At 41.0% G+C, this 26,466-nt stretch overlaps 3 protein-coding genes across 4 annotated transcripts; 1 reads left to right on the top strand and 2 right to left on the bottom strand.

Annotated features, from left to right (window-relative positions):
* Positions 1–10: 10 nt before the first annotated feature.
* dnajc14 (DnaJ (Hsp40) homolog, subfamily C, member 14) lies at positions 11–7,882 on the bottom strand. Its single transcript, XM_029501814.1, has 7 exons — positions 7,750–7,882; positions 5,012–6,447; positions 4,760–4,866; positions 4,424–4,543; positions 4,112–4,272; positions 3,836–3,938; positions 11–3,332 (listed from the first exon to the last, which is right to left on the bottom strand). The coding sequence occupies exons 2-7, from the start codon at positions 6,224–6,226 to the stop codon at positions 3,038–3,040; spliced, it is 2,001 nt and encodes a 666-aa protein (XP_029357674.1). The 5' UTR covers positions 6,227–6,447; positions 7,750–7,882; the 3' UTR covers positions 11–3,037.
* A 1,150-nt stretch (positions 7,883–9,032) lies between these two features.
* Positions 9,033–16,759, top strand: nab2 (NGFI-A binding protein 2 (EGR1 binding protein 2)). 2 transcript variants are annotated; one of them, XM_029501822.1, is made up of 8 exons: positions 9,033–9,313; positions 9,529–9,598; positions 9,805–10,721; positions 10,911–11,044; positions 11,765–11,816; positions 11,999–12,113; positions 12,272–12,457; positions 14,894–16,759. In XM_029501822.1, the coding sequence occupies exons 1-8, from the start codon at positions 9,131–9,133 to the stop codon at positions 14,989–14,991; spliced, it is 1,755 nt and encodes a 584-aa protein (XP_029357682.1). In that variant the 5' UTR covers positions 9,033–9,130; the 3' UTR covers positions 14,992–16,759. The 2 variants fall into 2 exon arrangements, with proteins under 2 accessions (XP_029357682.1, XP_029357683.1); XM_029501823.1 differs by lacking the exon at positions 9,033–9,313 and adding an exon at positions 9,348–9,436.
* Positions 16,476–21,731, bottom strand: LOC115043413 (uncharacterized). The gene is made up of 4 exons (XM_029501852.1): positions 20,019–21,731; positions 19,444–19,581; positions 19,015–19,364; positions 16,476–18,923 (listed from the first exon to the last, which is right to left on the bottom strand). The coding sequence occupies exons 2-4, from the start codon at positions 19,553–19,555 to the stop codon at positions 18,762–18,764; spliced, it is 624 nt and encodes a 207-aa protein (XP_029357712.1). The 5' UTR covers positions 19,556–19,581; positions 20,019–21,731; the 3' UTR covers positions 16,476–18,761.
* Between the last annotated feature and the right edge of the window lie 4,735 nt (positions 21,732–26,466).

Below are 26,466 nucleotides of genomic sequence, written 5' to 3'. Positions count from 1 at the left end.
GTGTTGGCTCTTTTTTTTTTTTTTTTTTTTTTTGACTTCATTTTCATTCTTGAACTGCTACCTTAAACATACAGCCTTGTACATTCTTAAATCAAGGTGGACATGTGGAAAACAGCACATTCTGTTGAATGTGGGTCCAGTTTCCTAGACAGGGACTAAAGTAGCTGTTCAGCTGTATATCATCTAAACAGTTGAAGACTGGATGAGATTAGATGGTCAACCCCTCAACCAGTATGACAAAGAAAAGTAAAAAGAAATATTGCACATTGTTGGAAAAGAAAATCTGGAATAAAGTAATGTTTGTTTCTGTCTCATCACATAATCTGAATTTAACCCTGATGTTTTTTTGTTTTTTTTTTTCTATGGCCCTCATTGTTTTGAGAGCAGCCTAATCTCTCCTCAGGCTACCAAACTGTTTTGGTCTAAATAAATTTAGGCCAGGACAAGTTTTTCTCTCTTGTGAGAGATTCTTTGATTTCATTTGGAAAGAGGAGACACTTATGTTTACAATATTTCAATCCATGTCTGGGAAACTGGCTAAATATACAAGAAAACAATGTGTCACATGAGAAGTGTGGTAAACTTAACATCCTTTAGTTCAATGAACTTTATCTGCAACAAAGATTCAACTTTTAAGGCAACCACACAAATGCACATTATCCATTAGAATGCCATAACGTAGCTCAGATATTTGGGTTCCTCCAAATTGCTAAGTGAAGTGTAATGTTGTGCAACTGAAATCCTATCATTTCACATTCATTTCAACCCCCAAAAGAATCTAGCTCAGCAAGCTGCACCACTGCAGCTGGAGGAGTCTTTTTGGACTAAACCACCGATGGCTCTTCAAAAGCCTTTGATGTTACTACAGGGATAGGTGTGCAAAGTAACACAAAAGAAAAAATAACATGGTATTTATCAAATGTCGGTATGAAAAATAGCCTTTATCAAATATCACTACACTCACAAGCTTCACATATGAGGAGTAAACAATAACCATTTGGGTTTCTTCAATGAATCTATGACATGGATTAACTTAACTTTCATGTTAAAAACCGTTTCAAGAACCAAATCCACAACGCAACCACTTATTTTAAAGACTGTTGTTGTTACATGCAGTAACACTGGGGGGGATTACAAGTAGATTAGCTGTTAATATTAGACTTTCTGGGAACGTGTGACCTTGACATTTTGAAAGCTGGAGCACATCCACATAGAGGTTTAAACATGTTCAAGACTCCACACTAGCTGACACAATAATTATACATATGATTCTGTTTACATTGATCATTTTAAATTGGATAATTATTTTGAATATTTTTTTCCCAGTGAAGTTCATATTTCATCAAGGCTTAACATGCCCCCATAACATGACTGCAGGGATAAAATGGCACTTAAAGAAAAATGTGCAAACATCACTATAATTATCTGCTGATGCAATATGATTTCAAAGTACTGCATTTTTACTGTGACCCCAGTAATGATTAGCATGAGAAAAAGGATAATTCAAATACAAAATTTACAAAAAGCTCAGGTTTGCGTCATTATGACTCAGGTAGACATTAGCTAGTTTTTTCTGAAGCGTCAACAGTCAGCTGTTTTCCAGTGTGGTTACAAAGAGGATCTCCAGCCGGGGGCAGTAAAAACCTACTGTATGCTTTGAAGATTCATGACATAACATTTCAAAATGTCAAGGTGTCACTTATGACGTTTGAAACACCTTTGAATTCAGTCCCACTATTAGATCTGCACCTGTGAGGTGATTACTGCTGAACTGGGTCTGAAATGGTTAACAACAGGCTTAGCATGTTTGGATCAGCATGTCTCAAACTTTCGCACTTAAGACATCTGACATCAGACATTTACATCCTGACTCCATTATAGGTTCTTGTCTAACTGGACTGACATGAAACTAATTGACGTGTTTGTTTTTTTTGTGTGTTTGTTTTTTTAGAAAGTGGCTTCTAATGTGGGATGCGATTCTCTGGTAACTGCCATACAAATATCAGCTCCAACTAGCATAGATATGTCGTATGGCTGTGGCCAAATCTCAGTATGGAAATAAAAGAGGTTGTTTTGTAAAACGGAACAGTTGAAATTCTGACTCTGGTGGGTATTAATTTGCATTGTGTGTAGTAATAATAATGAACAAAGAACCTGGGACAAACATGGGTGAATGGTAGTTGTTGTGGTAGATTTCTAATGCAAGATGATAGCATGTGACCTACATTAAGCCATGCATACTAAAAGTGTTTTTGCCTTCTCTTGCCATCTGTGTGCAGGGAACCACACCATGCCCTTATTTAACAGTAAAAACTGACCACTGTCAGATCAGCTGTCCTAAAAAAAATGTGGCTACAACAAAGAAGTTTTTTCATTATATGATCTTTCAAAATGTGTAGCTTCTGTGTATTGTTACATTAGATTTGTTGGATTCGGCTAGTTTGGGCTCATTCTTGAAATGATGTGGGCAAGGTGCAGATCTAGAGGTACATCTGCATGCCATTAATGTGATCAACACTGACACAGTGATGTTGCTCAGATCTTTATCTTCTTCGTGTCGTAAGTCATGATTCATAATTCACAGTCCAACTGACTGCAGTCCTTTTCACCAAGTCGTAAACTGACCTTATACAAAACATGAACATAAATGAGAGAACTAAAGTGTTAAAACGCAGGTGAATAAATCATGCATTGCAGGATTTGACAGGAAATTATGAGAGAAAAATGATTCATTACAGCATCCTGATAGGGATTTCAATGCCAAGGCTACCGTTGTCTTAAAAACCAACAAAAGGTATGGTGAAATGAGAGGTAAAGCACCATCGCTGCCACCTTCTCAGCCCTCTTTTGATACTTGCATTCAGTCCACAGGCTCCTCTGACCCAGTCTCCCTCCTCTGATCTGAGTACAGCCTTACCCATATGAATCTTCTCCATTTCAGATCTTCACATGCCAACAAGTAGGCAAGAGACAAACATGGCCAGTATTTATTGTGTCCCTGTGTTGTCTTGTTGATACTCTGAAAAGCCAACAGACTTCACCTCTGAAAGGGTTTTCGGACTTTCTTCCTCCTCCTGGGGGGTTTGCCACTTTCAGCCCACGTTTCACTGGACTCTGGCCGGTGACTCCCTGGCATGTGGAAACCTGTCTGGCCTGGGGGAGGGGAGAATGGGGGCACTCCAGCACCAGGAGGGTGATGGTGAGGTGGACCTGAGGGGAAGAACCCCCCATTGGCAGCCATGTCATTAGGAGGTCCTCCTTTGAAGATGCGGTTGAAGAAGTCCTGCAAATCAGCAGGGTTGGTTGGACCAGTGGCGTGCTCTGAGGGCATCCTGGAAAGAAACGTTCCATAGTTCAGACAACTTTTCCGCTTTTTCATTCTGTAGATGATCTGCGGTAACTGCATTTCAGCATTTCAGTAATGGTCAACTTTAAAAGTGTGGGCTTAAAGTCTATTTGAAAATTAATTGTACTTAAACATAAAATCAGTATCAATTTATAAACATTATTGTCACAAAGGTGAACAACCCAATCTAATCTATATCTAATATATATGTATCAGTATCAGGTAATGATAGTTTTGCCAACTTCCAGGATGTTTTAGACTTTTTTTTTTTTTTTCCACAAAATAATTTATTATCAGTCATATCATGTAACAACCACATTTTCAAAAATATTCAACAAAATGCATGTCTGCAGCCAGATGTAGGCAGAGAGGAGCAGGGGGACTTGTATCATTTATTTTCCCACAGAGGGACAACAACATCCTCAATATAAAGAAGACAAACGCATCTGGTGTCCCAGATGCTGCCAGTTCTAAATATGGAGGACATACCTGTGTCGGGTGGCATTACTGTTGTTCTTTGAACCAAAAGAGATGTGATAGGGCACACGGTGCGTGTCAGGAGAAATGACTATTCTTTGGCAACCTGCCCACTCTGAAAAATTACATAGTCACAAACAGAAACATTTCAACCAAGAAATACTGTTTTTTTTGTCATGTGAGGAATAATAACAAAGGAACTTATAATATAATAAGCTCATGCAAACTACAGAATGTATTTCTGTTATCGATGAAAAGGAATAAAAAAAATATTATTTTAATGTTCACCTGTAATATCATAAACTTTACCATCCATACAGGCAAAGTATGTGATGCGTAGACCCAACATACTGGACTCCGCCCACAAGTCCCCCTCCTCAGCACTATGGCAACGGTTGCATTCAGCACAGAACCGGGCTTCAGCAGGTTCACGATCCATTTCAAACCTCCTGCGCTCACATACACACATCAAGCAAGACTACAGTGAAAAGTCTACTGCTTAAAACACAACTTAGCTTTTTATACTAAATGATGTTTCAAACACTGTGAAAACATCTAAGTGAATTTGAGATGACATTGTCTACTTGTGTGGTGACATACTTGTGTTTGCCTTCACACTTGGTACACATCATGGTGTTCATAGCTTCCTTCAGGTCATCCTGCAGTTTGGTGAGAAACTCATTCATGGACTTTGAGAGCTCAGTTGCTGCCATACGTTTCCTATGAAAAGAAACACACTCGTTGCTGATACAACAGAATTTCTACTTGTTATCATTATTTTAGAAAACCTAAAGTTAAGAATTTTCCAGAGAGACCCTCATTCACTCTACAGTGCTTAACAAAAGAGAATGATAATTAATTGCACCAAAATAGATCAAACAGCTGCAGAAATTTTTTTTGCCTTTGTCCTCTGATAAGCCTTTTCTGTGTACTCACAACTCATACTCTCGTCGTGTCTCTGGGTTACTGACAATATCCCAGGCAGCCCTCAAAACTTTGAATGCCTCTCCAGCTCGTGGGTGTTTATTCTTATCTGGGTGAACCTGAAAGAGAAAGGACAGAAGAAAAAGTTGCATGAATAAAGGACAAAAATTCTGGCTAAGATATTGTTTACTATTCGTTATTCCAGGTATCCAATAATTTAAGCGCAATGTGCGTATCACCCAGCCACTGGCACTGCACACATACCTGAACAGCCAGCTGTCTGTAGGCCTTCTTCAGCTCAGCCTCAGTGGCATGTACTTCCACACCGAGCACGGTAAAAGGGTCAAGCTCATCTTCTGGTACCTCTGCCAAGGCCAACAGTCTCTCCAGTTCCTGGCCTGACTGGCCCCTCCCTGTTCTGCCAGGCGACTCAGGCGTGGAGGGAGGCAAAATACTATCCCTCCTCAATCTGCTTCGAATGCTTTCCAACAATGATACCATTCTCTTCCATAACTTTGACTCTTGAAAAGCCGTCCAGTAGCGTTTTCCCCGTTCTCCACCGAGACAGACCAACACACCCTTTGACCATCGGGACCCAAGAATAGCCAAAGCACAGAAAAGTCTGAAACATGATAAGGCAGCTGTCTTTACCCACTTCACTAACCAAACTGTTTTATCAACCAGGTCTGCTCCTGCGCATTTAGTCCATTTCAGAATTCGACTAGCATCTGCCTTCATCCCAGGTATATCTGTGATCTTTACCAGGAGCTGCTGCCCAAAGTTGTACAGTTTCACCCCTCCAGTCTCCACACCGACTCCACAATTGTGAGTTAATGTGACAATAATCTCAATCATCATGTGCACACAGGAGATACACCAGAAGCTTACAGACTCTGACAGCATCTCCTTGAAAGCTAAAATGAGCTGATTGCCTGTCCGCCGGCGGCCTCGATTCTGTTGATGGTGGTGGTTACGTCGGCGGGTCTGCTTGTGACGGCCACCACTGGACATAACATTGCTTTTTTGAAAGGATCCAAAAGGACTTTGACTGCTCTGCTCTGAAAATGAACCACTGCTCTTCAATTTACACCGACGGCCACCTCCCACATTCCTCCAACCAGACTCTCCATTCATGTGCTGCTCTTTAGCAGTTTCATCTTCTTCTTGATTTACAACCTGCGAGTTGTCATGCTCTGTCACACTGTCATGCTCAAACCCATCCGATGCCTCCTCATCTTCCTCTTTGGCCTCTGTAGATCCACAATACTCAGTTTCAGCAATTCCAGAGTCTTGTGGAGTGGCTGGGTTTTGGGTGTCCTGAGATTTGAAACAGGCTGTTTTGTCCTCCTCCTCGAAGTCATCAGTCTCTCTGGCCTCACACTGACTAGATTTGGTTGCTGACGTGGAGTCACCATCAGGGATCTCCTCGTCAGTTTCTGTCACACCATCCATCTCCTTCTCGGCTGTTTCCCTTTCCATGTTCCTTATAGCTGTTTGATTGAGGGGCTGTGAAAATGGAAACTCATGGAACTGGACATCCTTGATCCACAATCTGTGACAACATTTTCCCCAGACTCACATAAAAAAGTGAGACTGGGGGCTCCTGAAGCTCTTTCTCAAGTGCACCATATCAGCAGCAAGTTGTAGGTGTCGAAGGCTTTTATATGGCTAACAGCTCACATCATGCTCTAGGGTGTTTCCTAAAAAGAAAGAAAATGATATATAAAATCAACAATCATTTAAAATCACAGTACAGTTATACATGTTTCTAAAAAGCAACGTTTCATGGAAAGTAACAGTCACAGACGCCATACTGCTTACATAAGATAACTATAACGGTTCTTTCTGTAGCTATGTAACACAGCATTGTTATTTTGATACACTTTTGATAAAGTGTTTGTACAAACACTACCATTTAATGCCAAAAGTCAGCTCTTCAGTTGACTGATGGATGGAAAGTTGATCACCAACAACTTTCTCAGTTTCACATGAGTGTCAATTATTTTTAGGTTTTGAAACTGTTTATTGGATATGCACACTGGGGCCTGTGAAAGATTGGCAATTATATATTTCAAAGATATATTAATAACTTACAAAAAGGATTGGGTTTTTTTTTACAGTCTTGAATGCAAAACAGCCAGTTCAAAAGTATGTCACCAAGAGGAAAAGGACAAACTGGGCCTGATAATTATAGATAAAGACAATATTTCTGTAAAGGTAAAATCTTACTGTAATATTGCCACTATTGCAATTCCAGTTCATAAACTCAGCACAATTGTATGGACACGATGGCTCCTCTTTGCCAATGACACATGCTTCAAGGTTTGGAGAAGCCTTTCTTCATGTGAGACTCAAATAAGAAATATCGTCCATTAACGAATAACTTTACTGGCATGAAGCTACACAACCTTTTCTGTCCAGGCATTTTAGGAGTGAACATGTTGGTTAAAATGGTCAGATACGGCAAATTACTTTAAATTTCACTGCTTAGTTAGTCGCTAACTCGATTAGCCAAAGAGGGACAGGCTGTATCGTACAAGAGGTGCAGCAACAAACATTTGACCTTTCAAGAGGCTGAAAGAAAGCACAACCCCAACAAAACGGTGAAAACGATGTCAGACAAACCTCATGTCAATGTAACAGTGACCACAGCAGCATTTGTTTTTACAGGCGGTTACACTAGCAAGCAGCCGGCTGTTAGCAAGCCGCCAAGCTGAGCGACAGAGAGGCTCATCAGGGGCTAAAATTAGCCCCGGTCGGCCGCACTCACCTACTTTATCGACTAAATAAGGTCTCAAAGGACAAAACGACAGCACAGTAGCCAAATGCTAACGCCTTTAGCCTAGCAAGAAGCCAATGGGGCAGCTAACTGTTAGCTAGCAGCAGCATAACTAGCCGGACTAGCAGCTCCTGAGGGGTCTAACGAGGAAGACCAGGCGAGTCCAGTTAGTAGGCACGTTAGTTTTCATTTTGCATTCAAACAACCTGGATGTCACGTATACCTCTCAGAACTGTGCAACCTTGTTTGTTAATAGACAATGTCCGTGTTGTTATGTTGTTGTTGTTTTTTGTCTTTTTTTTTTTTAGCTACTTCTTCTTCTCCTGCTCCTTTTCTACTTCTTCCTGTTCCTTCCTCCTCGTCGTCCACCTTCCAAATTGTCTTCTTCTTTGGTTATTTCTCACAATCAGCACGCAGGACGAGGACACTACTGCCGCCTCTGGTCTCAGAGGTATGTCTGGTCATAAACAGTGCACGTTTATTTCTTATTTTGGTAAAAGATTTTTAACCCCACTTCGGTGATTTCATGTGTTTATGTTGTCCGTTAACCTTTCACATGGACAGACAGCAGTATGGACACGTAAAAGACTCAAAACAGGAGCAAGACAGCCAGACTATAGTTGGTTTGTGTCTCATTATAGTTGGTTTTTATGTCTTCGTCTTGGTGGTCTTTTTTGTTTCTCTCCCTTTCTCGAGTTCAGTCGAGCCAATTCATCTCCAGAAGTGTCAGTTATTTCAGGAGAAACAACCGACGCAAATAGAGCAGGTCTAAACTCGCTCAATGAAATTATTTACGGACCCAATAATACCCACCACGAGCAAGCGTTTGGGAACAGTGGCCAGGAAAAACATCCGGATAAGAGGAAGAAACGTTCACAAAAGGCAACACTTTGCCCCGACCGGTTGGATTGAAAAAGAGCTGATTATGGTCTGACAACAGTAACGTTAATGGTTACTGTAATACCACAGCATGTGTATATGCAGTAAAATGATGCTGGGGTCAGTATTAATTCCTGTTTTAGCTGCAGGTGTTGAGCAGGAACAGGGGGCTCTCTCTGCTCCCGTGTCTTTGTGTTTCAGTGCTAATTGATTTGACTTTCTAAATATTTCCTGTTGATGTCATCAAGGCGATATCTTGCTTTCTTTCTGATGGAGCACGGCATGCTTAAACTTTTCTTTTGAATTCAACTGGATGTAGCGGTGACAGATCAAATTTCGTTTGGTTATTTTGTGAGAACTGTAAAAACACTACTTAAAAGTAGAGAATTCAGCTGTTTTCTCAGATTGACTTTTTTTTAACAATAGACCAAAAAAACAAAAACAAAAACAGATGCCTTATCCTCCAAAATCATCATCATCCGTCCATTTTGTTGTTGTTGTCTGAATGAGCTGATATCTATTATGTTCTTGTGTTTGGTGAGCTGACTTTTTTTTTTTCAGGGGTCGTTGACACGGCAAAATTCCGGGAAGCCCCTCGAAGCCTGTGCATAATGGGCAAATCTTAAAGACGTAAGGGTTCATTTTTAAGCCCCCACCACCTCCACCCACATCACCAATTTGAAAGCCGCCTCTCTACCGGGAGAGGAAAGCTCTTTTTCGGTCAGATGGCGTGCTGCAGTCCGCCCCCGTCATTCTCCAGCCCACACAGACAGCAAAAAAGGCAGCCAGCGTCCAATACGGTGCGCCGGAGGAGGATTTCTGCCAGTGATTTCAGAAGAGCCACGATACGCAAAGGGGATTTACTACGCCGATCTGAGCCTGGGAAGCTTTCGGCGAGAGTTAACAGGGTAAGAAACGCACCGGATCATAACTGCCGACTGTCTCTCTGCGAACATCTGGCTCAGGGGCACTTGCCTCCGATTTTCTTTTTTGTTTGTTTGTTTTGTTCTGTTTTCTCTGATCTGGCAGCGGTATTCAAGTTTCTACTTTATTCTATTCTGACGTGCCTTTGTCCAGTCGATCGAGCGACAGTTTGTAATTTCCATTTCTTTGTGTTTCTCAGTTGAGCTGTGACATCGGTGACACCTTTGCATTATTCCGACCGGCTGCACATCTGGCCCGACCTGACCCAGGTAAGAGGGCCAAACCCGGCCGTCAGTCATGGGAATGAAAAACGCTTTTAAGACGAACGTGCAGATTTGAGCTTTAAAGCATTGTGGGTTTTTTTCTAAAGCTTCATCAACCTGGAGGAAAATTTATTGCAATCTTATTGGAGTCAGTAAGTTTCATAATTGCAGGATATCTCCTGTCTTTTGTCTCCTCTGTCCAAACTTCCCAGCGCTGTGCACCATGTCGCTGCCACGCACACTTGGGGAGTTGCAGCTGTATCGGGTGCTGCAGAGGGCGAACCTGCTGGCCTATTACGAAACCTTCATCCAGCAGGGAGGTGACGACGTGCAGCAGCTCTGTGAGGCGGCAGAGGAGGAGTTTCTGGAGATCATGGCACTAGTTGGCATGGCCACTAAGCCGCTGCATGTGCGTAGGCTGCAGAAAGCTCTCCGAGACTGGGCGGCGAACCCTGCCCTCTTCAGCCAGCCCGTCTCCAGCGTCCCTCTCGGGGGCATCCCGCTATTCAAAGTCGACGGCACGGGCGGATCGGCAGGCGGGTCCAGGAAGTCTGTGAGCAATGGGCACCCGGGGTCACCCTGTGAAAGGGAGGACCGGGCGTGTCTCACCCCATTGCACAGTGGCAGTCCAAGAAGTCCCTGCTCCCAGGCCTCCCCTCAGCCACCAGACACACACTACAGGGAAAAGCTGTCCCCCATGGACCCACACTGGCTCAGCCCCGAGCCAGATGGGAACTGCACTTTGGCTTCTGCCTCTGGAATAGAGGAGGAGCCACCCAGTCCACCTCTCCTGTCCACATGTCCCCCAGGCCCCTCAGCATCGCCAAGCCCCTCTGCTTCTTTTGCCCCAGTAGCCCTGTCTGCGTGGCCTGGAGGACAGCTGGACGGAGAAACTGCAAAGGCAGTGGTGGAGAGTGTGGAGAGGCTCCTCAGGACCCTGCCAAGGTCAGATCCTGCAGAGGTGAAGACTCTGCTGAGGATGAACAAGAAGATGGCAAAGACTGTGGGACATATCTTCAAAATGGGGTCCCAGGATGTCAACAAGGAAGAGGAGATCCGAAAGTACAGTCTCATTTATGGACGCTTTGACTCCAAGAGGAGGGAAGGCAAGCAGCTCACACATCATGAGGTAATAAGCACAAGTGCCAAGAGCTGAAGTGTTTGACTACATCTCACCATGTTTCATACGTAGAGTAACCTGGTGTCAAAAAGTTCACAATTTAAAGCTGGAGGGAGTTTAATGAGAGAAACATTTCTTGTCTGGCTGTTGTTGTTGTTCACAGTGTCAATCCCACCTTCACTCTTTTTTTGTCCTCAGTTGATCATCAACGAAGCTGCAGCCCAGTTCTGTATGCGCGACAATGCCCTGTTACTGAGACGGGTGGAGCTCTTTTCTTTGGCTCGGCAGGTGGCGAGAAAATGTGCCTACACTTCCACACTAAAGCACGCAAGGTAAGCCTGTAGAGAACGATGATCTGTTCATAAGGGAATAATGATCATCTCACCTCACACTCACTGTTAATTGGTGATCTCAATAATCAGGAATACGCCTTTCAGTGTAGGTGAATGATCTGAACCTTCATCATGTATGCAAAGCAGAGGACCATCATTTCAACTGCACATGAATGAATGTTAATGAACTCATTTCATGCTGTATCCAGCATATTGTACGTGTAGCAGGTGGGTTTCATGAGTCATCTGCCTACCAGTGTTTTCTTTTTCCAAATGAACCAAGTTCAGATCACAGTGGGACCTTTGTGGTGTTAGTTTAATATGCTGACTGTAGCAGATCACAGGAATACACAACCCTTGCGAACATTTTCACAAAACCTTTGAAAGAAAATGCCGGAACAAACAAGCTTAAATGCTCCCCAGACTGACTTAAGTGGATCAAGTGAAAACAGTGGAGTGCAAATCACAACTTAAGAAGAAAATTTTGATTCATATTTTCATCATTTGTTTCAGTATATATCATATATTATACAACATAAAGTGTCATAAAAACGAATCAGCTTTTTTTCTTCACTATCACACTATTAAAGAAGAAAAAAATGGTGCATATACTAGGTTTCCTTGGAGATGCAATTTGTGTGTTTTGGTCTTTATTAAATGGAGAAAGGTGTCAGTAATGGGCTTTCTCATTGAAAAGTCTTTGTTGTCTTCCTCACACAGAACGAATGCAGATGAGAACAGCGGGGTGTCTCAGAAGAGGCCGAGACATGAGGTGGGTCTTCAGAGCAGCATTGTCACTAGTTAACAATATTCAGAGTTTAGTTAATCTATCAAATGATAGATTTTGTGGGATTCTAACCTGTGGCTCTTTATGGTACTGTTTCCAAAGTCCAAGTCACTTGTCAGCCATTTGAAGTGGTTTTCATCACTGAATTTAGATTGATGATGTTTTAGATTATTCTGCCTGAGAGTGTGTCATCACTTTTCGGCATGGAGGCCTCAGACAGCTCGACCCAGAGGGCAGACGATGACAGTCTATCTGCAGAAAGCCTCGACAGTGTATCACATGGTAAAAAACACACATATGTCATTAAAAAAAATGTTTCCCCGGAGCTGTGAAAGCATCTTCCTGAGTTGATCATCCTCTGCTCCTGACGTTCCTCCTGTTTTATAAGAACTTAATATTTGAAGACAACGTTCACACCCAAATCTGTCTCTGCTTGTTAGACACTGGCTCACAGTGCAACCAGTCTCCTTCTCCCCGGCCCCACTCTGACACCTCCAACCCTCCCAACTGGAGTCGCCATCTTATACAGCAGACGCTTATGGACGAAGGGCTACGATTGGCTCGGATGGTGTCACATGATCAGGCTGGCAAGCTCAGCCTGGGGTCAGAGGGAACTCACTCCACAGGTGACTTTTTAAATAATGACTTCACAATATTATGTGCTTATTAATGGACACATAATAAAAGTTTGTTTTGCAATCTTTGCTCATCTTTGTGCAAGTTAGAGGAATAGCTTCACAGTAGTTTGAGGCACTTTGTTCTGTAGCAGTTAGACCACAAAATAGATACCACTTTCATGACTGTAGATTATATTTGAAGCTATCAGTGACAGGCAGCTAGCTTAGTTTATCATGATGACTGGAGGCAAGCAAAAACAGCACCTCTGGCTCTGTCCAAAAATAACATTATCCCATGCCTTGAAGGTTCACTTCACTCATGAGACATTTAGTTTGTTTAGTTCTTACAAAACAGGATAGGGATGACAATTTGCAGTTTTAAATGATATTGTGTTTTGGACTATGTCTTGTCTAAGAGCAGATTTATACTTTTGTCTTAGTGCCACTAAAAATGACAAAAGAAAAGTAGTTAAAGAGTAAATTCTACAAGCACCAGTAGGCAGATTTTATATCATTCAAACAGAGCCAACAGTTTCCTCCTGTTATCAGTTTTTAGGCAAAGATAAAATGATTAATGATCATGATTAATGTATAAACCGGAACACGGTGATGATCGCTTAACTCAACACTGAGCAAGAAACCTAAAGTACATTTTCCGAAAATGTAAAAAGCTATTTTGCCAAGTTGCATAAGGAGGAAGTGCTAAAAAATATGGAGCTGATGTTGGGGTTGAATTGAGAATGACAGACTGAGACTCCCTAACCTCTCCTAACAATGAATATTTTATAGCTCTTCAGCTTGAACTCTAGTGAGTCACAATCTCTCTGAAGTGACGCCTCCCACCACACGCAGCTGAACTTCACCAGCCTGTAAATTAGAGAGGACAGAAGTTGGGGGGGGTAAATAGAAGGAGAGAGATATACAGAGAGGAAAAGAGTGAGAAAAGGCGGCTAGAGTTGAGGGGTGGTGGGGGGGGGTTACACTATTACAGCAGAGTTGTGGAGGTTTCCTGTTGCGTCACAGCTTCTCCTAAGAAGGAGAAAAACAAGTGATCTAGGCAAGTTAGTTGTTTTGCTGTGATAGCCAGTCAAAGACGTGAAGCAAAGAAATGGAAGCCAGCAAAGACGTGAGGGGGTTGGCTGGAGGGGAGGGAGGGGGGAGATAGGAAGTACTCTGTGGGCGGCAGAATCGGATCCCCCTCCCCCTTCCTCAGCATCTACAGACGTCAGAGTGTTAGGTGCGTGGGCTGAAGGGCGGGATGGATGGGGCGTGGGGGTGAAGGAGTGGGAGGTAATTGGAGGGGTGTTGCATTGACTCACCAAGCGACAGTGTACAAAAATAAAACCTGTGGGCAGGGAAATGGCACAGTCTTTTTTATACATCTTCTCACTTCTACCAAAAGGACTGCGGAAATAAGAAAAAAAAAATGACATATGTTTAATTTCTGACGTCTCATCTCCCTCATGCTGTGCTTTTTTTCTGTCTCTCATTCATCCAACTTTCCTACTTCTGTCTCTCATTAATCTGAGCATTCTCTGACTTCCTTTCAACACTACAGTTTTTTGTCCTCAGGTTTATCAGTATATCTTCTCTCATACATCGAGCCAACATTTTAATCATGAATGCACAATCCTCAATCTAAATCTGCCCTCTTGTTGTTTTTTGTATGTTACTGAATCTGTTGTATTAAATTTTTGTGGGACTACAGATAACTGTAATTGTTTATATTATTAAATTCCAACATGTTACAACACATGGCACTCAGTGCTTCTATAGCAGCAATTTAAGAATTAATAGTCAACAAATGATTATTGTTTGATTCGTAAACAAAAGGAAAAGACGTTCTTAGCTGGTGTGGTACAGTGTCATATGCAGGGCCCAAGAGTCATAAAGGTCAACTACAAAATGTGTGTGTGTTCATAGCTTTCTTTTCCAAACCAACAACTCCTCTCCAAGTAAATTTCCCAATAAGAATAAAGAATAACATATTTGGTTTATCTCCGCATCTTGTTCACTTAATTTGTTGATTTCATCACAACCTTATCACCAGCCAGGAAATATTAAAAACTCTACACTAGAGACTTTGTTATTCAGCAGCTTTTGTTGATCATATAAGCCACGATGACTTCACTTCATGTGGGAGAGTATTCCCCTAACTATTGTTCAGAGATCTTAAGACAGGGGTTGCATCTTGACTCATAACTGATATTTATTTGTGCTGATATTCTTGCGGTTATCTGTCTTTAACAACCGCACAAAGTTCTAGTTATTATTTATTCTAATAATTTTTGGTATATTTCATAGTAGATATTTTGCATCTGATCCAGCAAATCCATGACCTAAAACAGTATTCAATAGTTTTAAACTAAATACCGGTGGTTCTCTATTAATTTTTGTTCTATAAACAGCTGCTAAGCTCATCTTAAAGTTTCTGTCTCTCCACAGACCATGACAGTAACGTGGAGAGGCGCAGCTTGATCACAGTGTGCAGGAGCAATAGCCCCTGCATCACCAAAGAAGACTCCAACCACCGTGGGAAATGAAAGTCCACTGAGGTTATCAGGGAACTTGTTGCGCTCCGACCTGCCACTGAACTCCAAACAGAGCCTGCTGCGCCGGCCGTTACCGAGCAGCTTTTTACTCATGCTTCACTGACGTCAACAACATCGGATTGTGACCACAAATTCAATTCTGTCAGAATTCCAGTAGGATTTACCGGTGACTTCTAGATGCTGAATCTGTGGGAGTTCAGAAATGTTCACTTGTGGCACTTTTTAGTAAATATGTAGGCAAGACACTTTTTTACAGTTCAAAAATGCTGATTTTAACTGATAGTAAAGACAGTAAGGGATTTTATCACCAAAAACTCTCATTCTCATTCTCAACCCTCTCTTTACATTAAACTAAAGAAATCTTGTGTCAGCAGTGTTAGAAGAAAAAAAAGGTAACTGTTTCAGCTGAAATGGGTTTGACACAGCAGGGGGCACTGCAACTTTAGAAATACTTAGTCCTAACTTTGTCCAGTCTGAGTAACTAATTAGTTAGATGAAAGCACTTGGTTACACATTTGTATCACATAACACTTTCAGTAACTAACATTATGATAGAAGGATGATAACATTATTTGGAGTTCATCACCCTTAGAAAGCAAAAAGATGACAGAAGTCAGTATGGTAGTCTGGAGTTGAATGAGACATGAAGGATTTTTCTTGATATTCACTGACAGTCTGTATAGATGAAATAGGAGGCTAATGAGCATTTGTGGAATGACTTGATATATTTCTATAAATACAAACGCTGCTGTCAGGTTGAGAGGCCTTTTGTCCTTCACAGCATCATGCATTTAACCATTAGATCTGAATAGGCATGCACAGGCCTCTGACACCTGACAGTCTTCGTCCTGCATTTCCTCACATCTTTCTGGAATAATATTTTTACACAAACGGCTGGTTTGTTGTTTGCAAGCGTTAATGCTTCAGGCCTTTGTTTGAGGCATTATATTAGGCATATGAAAATCAGAACATTTTCTAAAGTCATTGAAATAATAAATTAAGAATTCAGAATACTTTGTTGATTTCTAGTTGAAAACACATTTCAGCATGGAGGGGTTTTTCTTTCTTTGGAGCAATGACATTAGCTCCTCCCTCTCACCGCCGTCCTGAAGTTGTGTCCAGTAGGTGCCATTGTACAGCCTCTTGATGAAGTACATTGCAAGATTTAGGGGACAGAAAGGTTAAAAGCAATGTAACCATCATAGTTTCAAAAGGACTGGTGATTACTGTAGATTAATTAATGGACCTTTTTTTGTTGGGTTTTTGTTTTGTTTGTTTTTTTTAGGTGTAGCAGAACATTGTGGGCTGTAGCGATGTGTTTTTGGGATGATTTCTGTCATTTTAGATATTAACAAGGCGAGCTTCATGTTAGTTTCCCCTTTTGGAGCAGTTCTCTTGGTGACTAATCTCACTTTATTTTATAATTTGTGGAAAAAGAAAAGAAGAAAAACACGCAGAGGTTTCCAGAAAGAAACCTTATGGTGCTTGACTTTTACAGAAGCTCCTGTTTATTTCAATCAGTTGGCTCTCAAAAGGAATTGTAGAAATGTGTTCAAACCTTATTTAACACCAAGACTTGTGTTGATAATGAAAAGGAGAAGATTTTTGTACTTTTATTCACGGAGTATGTCAGTGAGGTAGCTTGCTGTGCATCAGTTACACCTGTCTCTTGAGCATTAGTAACCTCCTCAGTTTATTATGTTGCAAAACAGATTATTTATTTTATTACATCTCAATAAATGTTATTTTATTGCTTAAAGTCACTGCGCATTGCATTGGATTCTAAAATATTTTTTTCTTGGGTGTTGGAAGAGGCTGCAGGAGGTGCGTCATACAGCCTGTAACACCTCTGCTGTCAGCCTGTTTGTTTCTCTGATGCTCTGCATCAAACCTCAACGCTGGTATGAGTCACCGGTGATGTCATCAGGCCTCATTCACTCACATTTACAGACACACATCATGAACATTAGGAGAGGCCAAACCCTAGATCACAACTTTGTTGCATACAGTTGTACATTATAGGAAAGTGTTATCATTATTCTTTGGTCTAAGTTGATCTTGGCCAAAATAGACCAAAACAATTTAATAAATTGCTATGAATTTTATTTCACCTGCTCATGGTTCCCAGAGGATGACTGACCTCAGTAACGCTCTGAATCCAATGAAAAGCTAAAAACTATTAGGTGGAATTAGCTACACAAATTCATAATCTGCAGACCAGTACTTGCAGAGATAATGACATTCCAAGTGATAAAACTCTAAACATCAACCTGCTAATGTCACACTGAGCTCAAAGCATTTTATGAAATATACACATCCTCAATGGCTGAATCAAATACACCAAAAAAATTTGAGTGGCAATATGTTTTAGGAGGGAAGGAAAAGAAAAAAAAAAAAAAACTATACAAGAGCAATTACATCCGTGTTGGCTTTTCCTTCACTGTGAGCAGTAATCAATTTAGAAACAGATGGAGGGCCGTGTCATCATCAATCAGCTGTCAGCTGCAGTAATTTAGGGAGTTAAATGTGCATCTATTCTTAGCTCAGGCTCTTTCCGCAGTGCCACAGGGAAGTGCTGCAGAGAACTAAATGATTTCATGCTTGAGTGCAAACATTTCATGAACCTGCATATTGATGGTTATTATTATATTTATATGGCACTTTTCAAAATAGTGTTTCAAAGTGTTTAACATAATATAATTGCGCAAAGGGTTCAGCTCATTCAAGAAGGGACGGTGCTGTCAAGAGTAGAAAAGGATAATATAAACTGTTCAATAAGCCACTTTTCAACAACTCAGATAAGAGATCATAGCACACACATCACTATAACAATTCAGTTGTTAAAATGTGCAGGTGGCCAAGATTTCAATACACCATGCAAAACTGCTACAATTGACAAAGTAATGACGAAGTATTAACTGAAACAGAGGAAAAACTATCCAAAATAAAGAATCACTCACTAGGAGGTAAAATTGCAACAAAACAAAACAAACCAAAAAAAAAAACTGACGAGGAAAACAGGTAAGGCAAAGTATCAAAATAACATAAGGCAAAACCTAAGCAAAGTATCAAAGAACACAAAACCTAGCATGAACTGGCGCTGGTTCACAATCTTCACAAGATGAACTTGCACAGGACAAATGCAAACAAAGACTATACATTCACACACAAGGTAATGGGAAACAGGTGGAAACAATCAGGGCAGGGTAGACAATCAGACCAGTGGGAAACACAGGAGGAAGGGCAAGTTACCTGAAACAAGAGGAGAGTAGGATGTCAAAATAAAACAGGAAGCCACAGGACAAAAACTAAACATAACTTAACATAACTTCTTGGACATGAAAGAAGCAGACAGGATAAGAAATTGTTCAATGAAAAGGAATCGGCCTAGACCTACACGATCATACTTTAAGAAATGATTGTCCAATACAGTTACTATAGTCATTGATTAGTCACAACTGGAGCAATTTCAAACATTTCAAAATCAGATACCAAAAACTACAAAGTAAGATGCAATATTTCCACACTTGTACATGCAGTGAAACCACAGTCTCATCTCATCTCATCTCATCACAGTCTATTTCCATCATTCATTGTAGATTTCAAGAACAACACCAGCATGAGTGTCTGCACAGTTCATCCACAGCTAACCTCACTCCATTTCAAGTTGTTTGCAGAGATCACGTTAACTGAGCTGTACCTGCTCCACCCCGGTGTATGAATATGTAATATGTTAGTAGAAGACGCTGGATCAGCTCTGCCTAAGTGATGTGTGTGTGGAGGTGCTGTAGGAACGCTCCTCGGGTGGTTGTGTTTCTGGGGAAAATCGCCTGACAGAAATCGCAAACGTGAGACTGCAGCACCACATCTGACATGAGCATCCCGCCAGACAGATTCAGGGAGGGATCCTCTGACAAAGGCGCCTGACACAAACGCAGAACATAAGACAGACAGTTTGTGAGGAAGAATATGAGAGGAAAAGAGCAATGACAGATCAGAGAAGGATTCACCTACCATCGCTGTGTGCACAACCTTGTGTCTACCAGGATGATCTGTTTGCCCTGACTTACTGGAAGGGGCACCATTCCACCTCGGGGAATCCAGGAATAACATGGGGGAAAACTTCTCATCCAACTCCCTGGCCTCCTTTGGCTGAAGAGGCAAATCCACATGGAGCTTGGAAATTTCTTCAGCAATGAGATCGGACAAAGTCCCAGAGCTTCTAGCCAAAGCACAGTCCACACCATGCTGCGCTTTGGCTTTTAGCGGCTGAGGGTTGTCATGGGAAAACACAGGGAGTTCTTGTGTACACTGCACAGGGATGGACATCATATCACTGGGCTCTCTATTAGGTACAGCAACGCCTGCAAAAAGAGGATTTTTAGGGTTTTGTTGTTCGTGCCAGGCCATTTTTAATGAGCATTAGAATTAGGTTTCATGGACCTTCTTGTTTCTGCAGAGCTGATGTGAGTTGATGTAACAGAGCTGCCTGTCTCAGGCAGAGTGACCTCAAGCGGAGAAACTCCTGGTACAGTTCACTGTATGCTTCCTCCATCTCACCAGCTCGGGGATTTGCAGCTACTAAATAGTATAGGAGGAGATTACACTGAGCTGCACAGTACAGTTTTGAAATGACGAATTAAGAACGACAACAGGAACAAAACTACTTATCTACAGCCTGGCACTTTTTTGAGACTGTACTTCAACAAGCAATACTTCAAAACGAAATGCTAAAACTGTCACAGCAACCGCAGATATTTCACATCAACCTCACACAAAAAAAGGTGTTCAACTGTAAAGGTCAGCACTGCAAAGGCTAAAATATGTGATTCACATTTTTTCTGTGCTAAATTATGTTTCTACATAAATGGTAAATTACAGTATGTACAAAAAAAATCTCATGTATGAAAATTCAAGTTTCTACAGTTTTATCAGTGTGATTTACATTTTCATTTTTAGTTTGAAGCTCCAGAGAGCTACTGTTCCCAGGTGTAAGCTAAAGAGACAGTGGGACTCACCACTCACAGGATTGTCTGCAGCTCTGCTGGAAGAATGCAGTACTGGTTTTTCTTCAGAGACTTCCCTTGTTGCACCTCCTCCATCTCAGACAGGGAATCAGACCAACCATTTAAATCCCGACTCAAAAAGCCCATTTACTGAGAACAGCCTACACAACAAATTTATGACCGTGAAATCGGTTTCTTCAGATGAGGTTTTACCAACGAATGCATTTCATCCCTGCTGAGTTAATGGAAATAATGCTTCACCAATGTAACATACATAGCTGTTAAACATAAGGAAGTAAATCTTAAAAAAAGGGAAGTGAAAGTACAGGGCTGTTGCATGACCGTCTGTGTGACAAGTATTTTTTAGCATTAACTCAAAAGAGGGAAGAGGTGACGCTGAAAGGGTACAGCATTTTGGTGACTGAAATTTGCAAAAGATGAGACAATATTTTTACTTAGCCACATATTTGGCATGGAAGGGAACAGCAGGGAGGGATCGAAAGGTTTTCACAAAACATCTCAGGCATCGTGCGAGTAACGTGAAGGTGAACGCACTGTCCCGTAGAGCTTTATTATGAACACAGGTGACAGGTGACATAATTTCTAATTTAAAAGCAGCCGGCAGGGATTTATTTACTTTTGGCCAACAAAATTACTGCACTCTGAACAGCAACAATGTTAAAGATACTTCAAAAAAGATAAGTGGGTGTGACTGCACCGTGTTAAATTCCCTTAATTGCATTTATTAATGATGATATATTAATATATAGGCGACGTTTACTGTAATAGCTGGTAGATGAAGTTTGTATTCTTGGGTAGTTTGATCTATAACTGTTGCATCCTACTTCAAATGATTATGACAGACTGTGTTTCCATCTCAATCTGTAAAGTACCTGGAAAACAGCTTTAAGTGTGAGGTAAACATAGTAATATTCCAACACAAGTAGCAGCAGTAGCAGCAGCTCCACTAAAATTTTATGCTTTCCAACAAAGCTCATGGGTGTGATGTGTCCCAGAACGATGGCTCAGTGTTCGTGCCAAGTGCCAATGCTGATACAACATTAAATATGTTTGCTCTGTCCCAAGGTAACAAAGATGGAGAAATTGCAAAATATTACTAAAGTGTTTGTGTCTATTTCTATATGTCTGTATATTTTCCTTCCAAGTGTCCATGATGAATCATTCATGAAATTATCCAAAACCTGGATACAGTCCGGCCCTAGAAATCTTAATCTTAACAGCTTGTTTTCCATTAACCCCTGATGAAGTGGCCTGTGTTGTCATCTCTTTAGCTGAATGGATCCTTGGTTTCCTTCTTTTTTCCCCTTACCCTCTCAGCAGTGTGACTCACTTCACTTGTTTGTTAACATTTTTTAACAGTGACAGAGAATCAGCCTCAAAGCTCCTTTTACTTTTCAATTTTACCCACTCTTAACATGGATCACAGCTGTTTGTCTGCTTTTCGAAAAGAAATGGGAATGAAAGGTCATACTAACCTTTGTTCTCTCACTTACCATTTCAGTTTCAAGCAAGATTTACTTTGTGTCCTGTTTCTTTTTACAGCTGTGAAACTTAGATCACCTGATCAGAGTGGAGTCCTGTGAATCATCAATGCAAAACTTGAAGTTTACTCACAGTAGAAGTGAGGGATGATTTCCAGCAGCACTCACAGACATACACTCTGGCAGATAGTTGAACCTCCTGACCGACAGAGCAGCTTCCGCATTTCCATTTCATGACGTTTGTGACCAGACGCACACACCTGCGTCACACCAGGTGAACCCTGCCAAAATATCACTTCCTGATTCACAGGGCTGCCTTCAAAATAAAAGTCACCACATCTGAGATAAGAAAATATGCTCATTAATAAAAATTCAGCTTTGGTTGATAAAAAGTCTGATAAAGTGTAAGAGTGGGGAAACTCCAAGGGGGAGTAGGATAAAAATGATCAAAGGAAACCATTCAGACATTGTATCACTTCAGGTTTTGGTTTTAAGGCTGCTTTTGTGAGACAAGTGATTCATCCTTACTCCATTTCCCCTTATGTATGTCTAAGTGATGTTTCAAAGGTGTTTATGCTTTGTTCTGTCTCATTTAAAATGCCTCTCAGTGTTAAAATTATAGTTCATGTGTAAAGTGTTAGTTGTGTAGTGTAAACTCCCACAGGTCTGTAAAACCCCTAAAACCTCTGTTCTTAGAATCCGTAACAATTAGCATAATGTTCACATACATAATCTCTTTGTGTTACAGTCATGTCTGACAATAATGGAACGAAGGTCACAGCCCAACCCAGCTGAGAAAGTGAGCTGCACTTCATCCTATCTAAAACATCCAGTTTTGAAAAAATTTGGACTCTCACAAGTCAATGATAAAGTTGTGGAATTGAACGTTGTTTGTAAATTATTCCAGCAGACAATTCACCTGCCAGTCCAGCACTAGAAACCTGAGGGCTGCAGCTACCTGTTGCATCCAAAGCATCTAATACCAGACTCTCTCTCTCTCTCTCTCTCTCTCTCTCTATATATATATATATATATATATATATATATATATATATATATATATATATATCAGCCAAAGTAATAAATTTGACAGTTTGAAAAGCAATAGCAAAAATGCAGTTGATAGGAAAATTTCTAGAAGGTGTGAACCTCTGAAAAGTGTTTAATTATAAAATTATGGGCCACAATCATAGATTGATTAGCCAACATTTTCACATTTACATAAAAAAAAAATGTTATAACCATGTAAGGTTCAAATAAATTGTGCGCCGATAGTAAAATCTGGAAGGTCATTATCATTTGACTGTAGGCATCATATTGTTTAACCTGTGGTGGACAGGTGTTTTGAGCTGGTGCCAGTGTAAAAGGAACTCTTTGTATTAATGTTAGGTCATGTGTTTAGCCCCGTTTCCTTGGGGAGTATCCAATGTGTGCGTGCTTGAATGTGCGTGTGTGCTCGAGTCTGTGTGTGTGTGTATGTGTATGAGCCACTTTGGGCAGTTAGTGTGTTGGCATTCGGTGTTGAAAGTGGCTGATACTGATTTAAAATTAGACCACCATTAAGGCAGCAGAGTCCTGTGGGTGGCGGACTATCTCCCATTCCATCCATCCATCCATTTAGAAAGAGCAGCAGTTTTTGCTCCCCAGTGTCAATCCCTGACAGCTGAGTTCACAGGAACCACCTTGTGATCCTCGATGGATGCCAACTAGCTCTGCTTCAGACTCGTTATGTAACTCTCTGTGTGTGGGATGGGCAGCCTTCATCTGTCTGTTACTGGAAGAATTGTGTCTTTGTCATGTCCGTTCTTTTCCAAGAGGAGCCATTCTTGTTGTCACCTTCTTTGGCTCATAAAACAGCTGTTACTTTGTATGACTTTCAACTAATTCAAATCATTTTTTTTGTGCTGAAACATCTCAATTTGTGTTGTTTTTACATCATCCAAAGTCTGTTTACATGGCCTAATTGGAAGATAATTAAGCAATGGTTTGCCATTTTGAGACTCCAGTCACGACTGTGGACAGACCCAGACTAAATACTTCTCCCTGTTCCCAGCCTTTATGCTAAGATAACATTTAAATAGCTCTAGCTTGAGGCACTGAATTTAGAGGGCTCTCAATCTCGTCAAAAATATAAGACCAGATATAGAAAGATATAAACCTTTATAATCCATCCATCTACTACCGCTTTTCCGCTTCCAGGTCACGGGGTGCTGGAGCCAATCCCAGCCAACGTTCCGGGTGAGGGCAGGGTACACCCTGGACAGGTCGCCAGTCCGTCAGGGGGCCAACACACAAAGACACACAAAATCAAACAACAATGTTAATTTTTTTTTTTTTTTTTTTGCAGCTTTTTTGGCTATCCAAAGACATATGTGATTCTTAATGCATCAGATTAAGAGCACATCAAGCTCTGAATGAGATTCAAATGAAGTTCTGTTCTTGAGTTTCCTCTTTGCAAATTTGGTACAAAGACAATACACAGTCATCAATGAGTCTCCTTCTACATCCACATTTAGCTGTCAGCTGATCAAGGTAGGTATTTGTACATATGTTATACCTTACACCATGCATGTGCGACATTGTGCTGGTTTACATGTTCGCCTTGACCTTGAACCCCTCCCTCCCTCCACACACACACACACACACCACACCCTGTCCACCAACCCCCTCCTCTACTGCCAACTCCTTACTCTTGATCACTGTGTTGGTGCTCTCTGAAGTGTGTGTGTGTGGGATTTGCTGTGAATAACTTCCGGGAATGCCGCCAGGAACTGTCATCTGCGAGTGCAACACTATCCATCCTGTCAATCTTGTTTTATAATTTTAACATTCTCATATTCTCCAACTGAGCAGAGAGAAGTTTCCAACAGCAACAAACACATGCACACACGAACGGAGGATATCATTTTTTTTATTGTTGGCTGCGCTTTTCATGCAACAACTTCCAATCTTATTACAGCAATCGGTTTCCGTGGAAGACCTGTAGTTTATTGCATTTAACTGTTGTCTTTCTCTTTTATCCGTGTACATCTTTTTTTGTTGAATAGTTTTGCCAGGGGACACTTAGTATTGCATTGAACACAGTGAATTCATAAAACCTGGTCTAATTACTGTTTAGTAAGACTCAAGGCAGCATATACGTTATACCCATGGAAACATTGCAGACATTAAACATCCACAGAGCAAAATGGCTTCTCTTTCTCTCACATTTCAGAATGATAATTCAGCAGGCTCACCATTCACTTATGTATTTAATCCTGCAGGGACTAAAGGCTCAAGACAACGTGATGTGATGTGGGGTGCACAGTTATCACAGGGATGGCATGAGCAATGACGTCTGCCAACTCATTTATCACCAGACTCTCTCTTAGTGAGCAAGAGCAGATCCAATTACAGAGGTTTCTATGGGCTCGACAATGGCCTGCTATAAATACACTCATAGAGGGTTTTCCACATTCAACAACACACCCACACACACTGGTAGTGTTGCACAAATATACAGTATGTCTACAAATGAATGCGTTTGGATGAACATGAGTGTCTGCGTACCATCATTTCCACCTTTATCCTATGGCAACTGCTCTTAGAGAAATCATTCTTGTTTTTATCTGAAACACGCTGCAGGATTCTGTCTTGTGCTGAGCCACTGTGGTTAATAGATAAAATCACTACACCCGGCAGCTTTAATTGTGTGTACAACAATGTATAGAAAGGATTGGAGATTGGAAGAGTGGAGAAAGTGGAGAACGGAGAAGAAGAAACACAGAAGCCACAAGCGAACATTAAACAGTTATTTAGAGCTCAGTCCATCAATAAACGACAGGTGCAGCATCCTCACAAACAAACCTATTTGCTTTCCTCCTGCTGGAACAATATCCTCTACGCACACTCACACACACAAAGATAGAGAGAGTGAGAGCGATTCATACATCTGTCAATCTGATCCATACATACAGTTTTGATGTTACATATGACTTAGGTGCTTAATAATAATGATTCAATAGAAAATATGTTTAAATGTTTTATGGGCTTCATTACTTCAGTTCTGTGGCAACACATTGAGATATTATCAAATTTCTCTGAATAAGTTGTTCTTGGGGGAAAGCATGTTTAGACTAATAGCATTATACACTTTAGAAGTATATCACAAGTACACTATTCTTCCTCCTCAAACTGTCTCCTGTCAGTGTTAGAGTATCATTCAGTATGTTTTACAGGATTATTTTTAGCAGCGCTAGCAGCTCTGCAGATGGTTAATGTCAAGTGGTCAGTTTGTCCAAGCAAATACCAACAACCTCAAGATGAATTGCAAATTAATTTGGTTCGCACTCCCATTTCAGTGCCTGATTAAAGCCAGTTAACTTTGGTGAGCAACTGACTTTTGTACTTTTCTCTTACACCCCTGAGCTTCACATTTGTGGTTTTGAATGAAATGCTCAAAGGAGTGTGGATTTAATATAAAGCAGCGTGCTAACAGACTATGCTAAAGTGATGATCATGGTAACACTGGTTGTTAAATTTGAGCATGTTGCATTCTGACATTAGCCTTTAGCTTAAAGTACAGTTGCATGTTACAGAGCACAGCGTCAAAGAGCTGCTATCATTGTTAGAGTTTTGTTTGTTTATAGCCATAAGATCAACAATAAGATCAATAACTGGTGAAGGTAAATAAACTTTTCAAGGACAGTACCACAACCTCAAAATTTTGCTTCAGTGACGCACTTAAATCAAATGTCTTGACTTACAAGGAAATATCTTGCACTGCAACAAACATTACATATGGCCTCAAGTATTTTCTGTATAGTCAGATGTGCTGCAGAAGCAAAATATAAAAGATGGAGTTTGGCATGTTTGTGGAGCAAATCCCAGTGAAAAGTGAGCCACGTATTACTGGTGAGAACATAGTGTTGTGTGGGTAAAGGGTGTAAGGCTACACTTTGTTCCAGAATGCTGACTGC

This window comes from Echeneis naucrates, chromosome 5, assembly GCF_900963305.1.
Source record: "Echeneis naucrates chromosome 5, fEcheNa1.1, whole genome shotgun sequence".
NCBI lineage: Eukaryota > Metazoa > Chordata > Actinopteri > Carangiformes > Echeneidae > Echeneis > Echeneis naucrates.
This window is presented reverse-complemented; position numbering and strand designations above follow the sequence as displayed.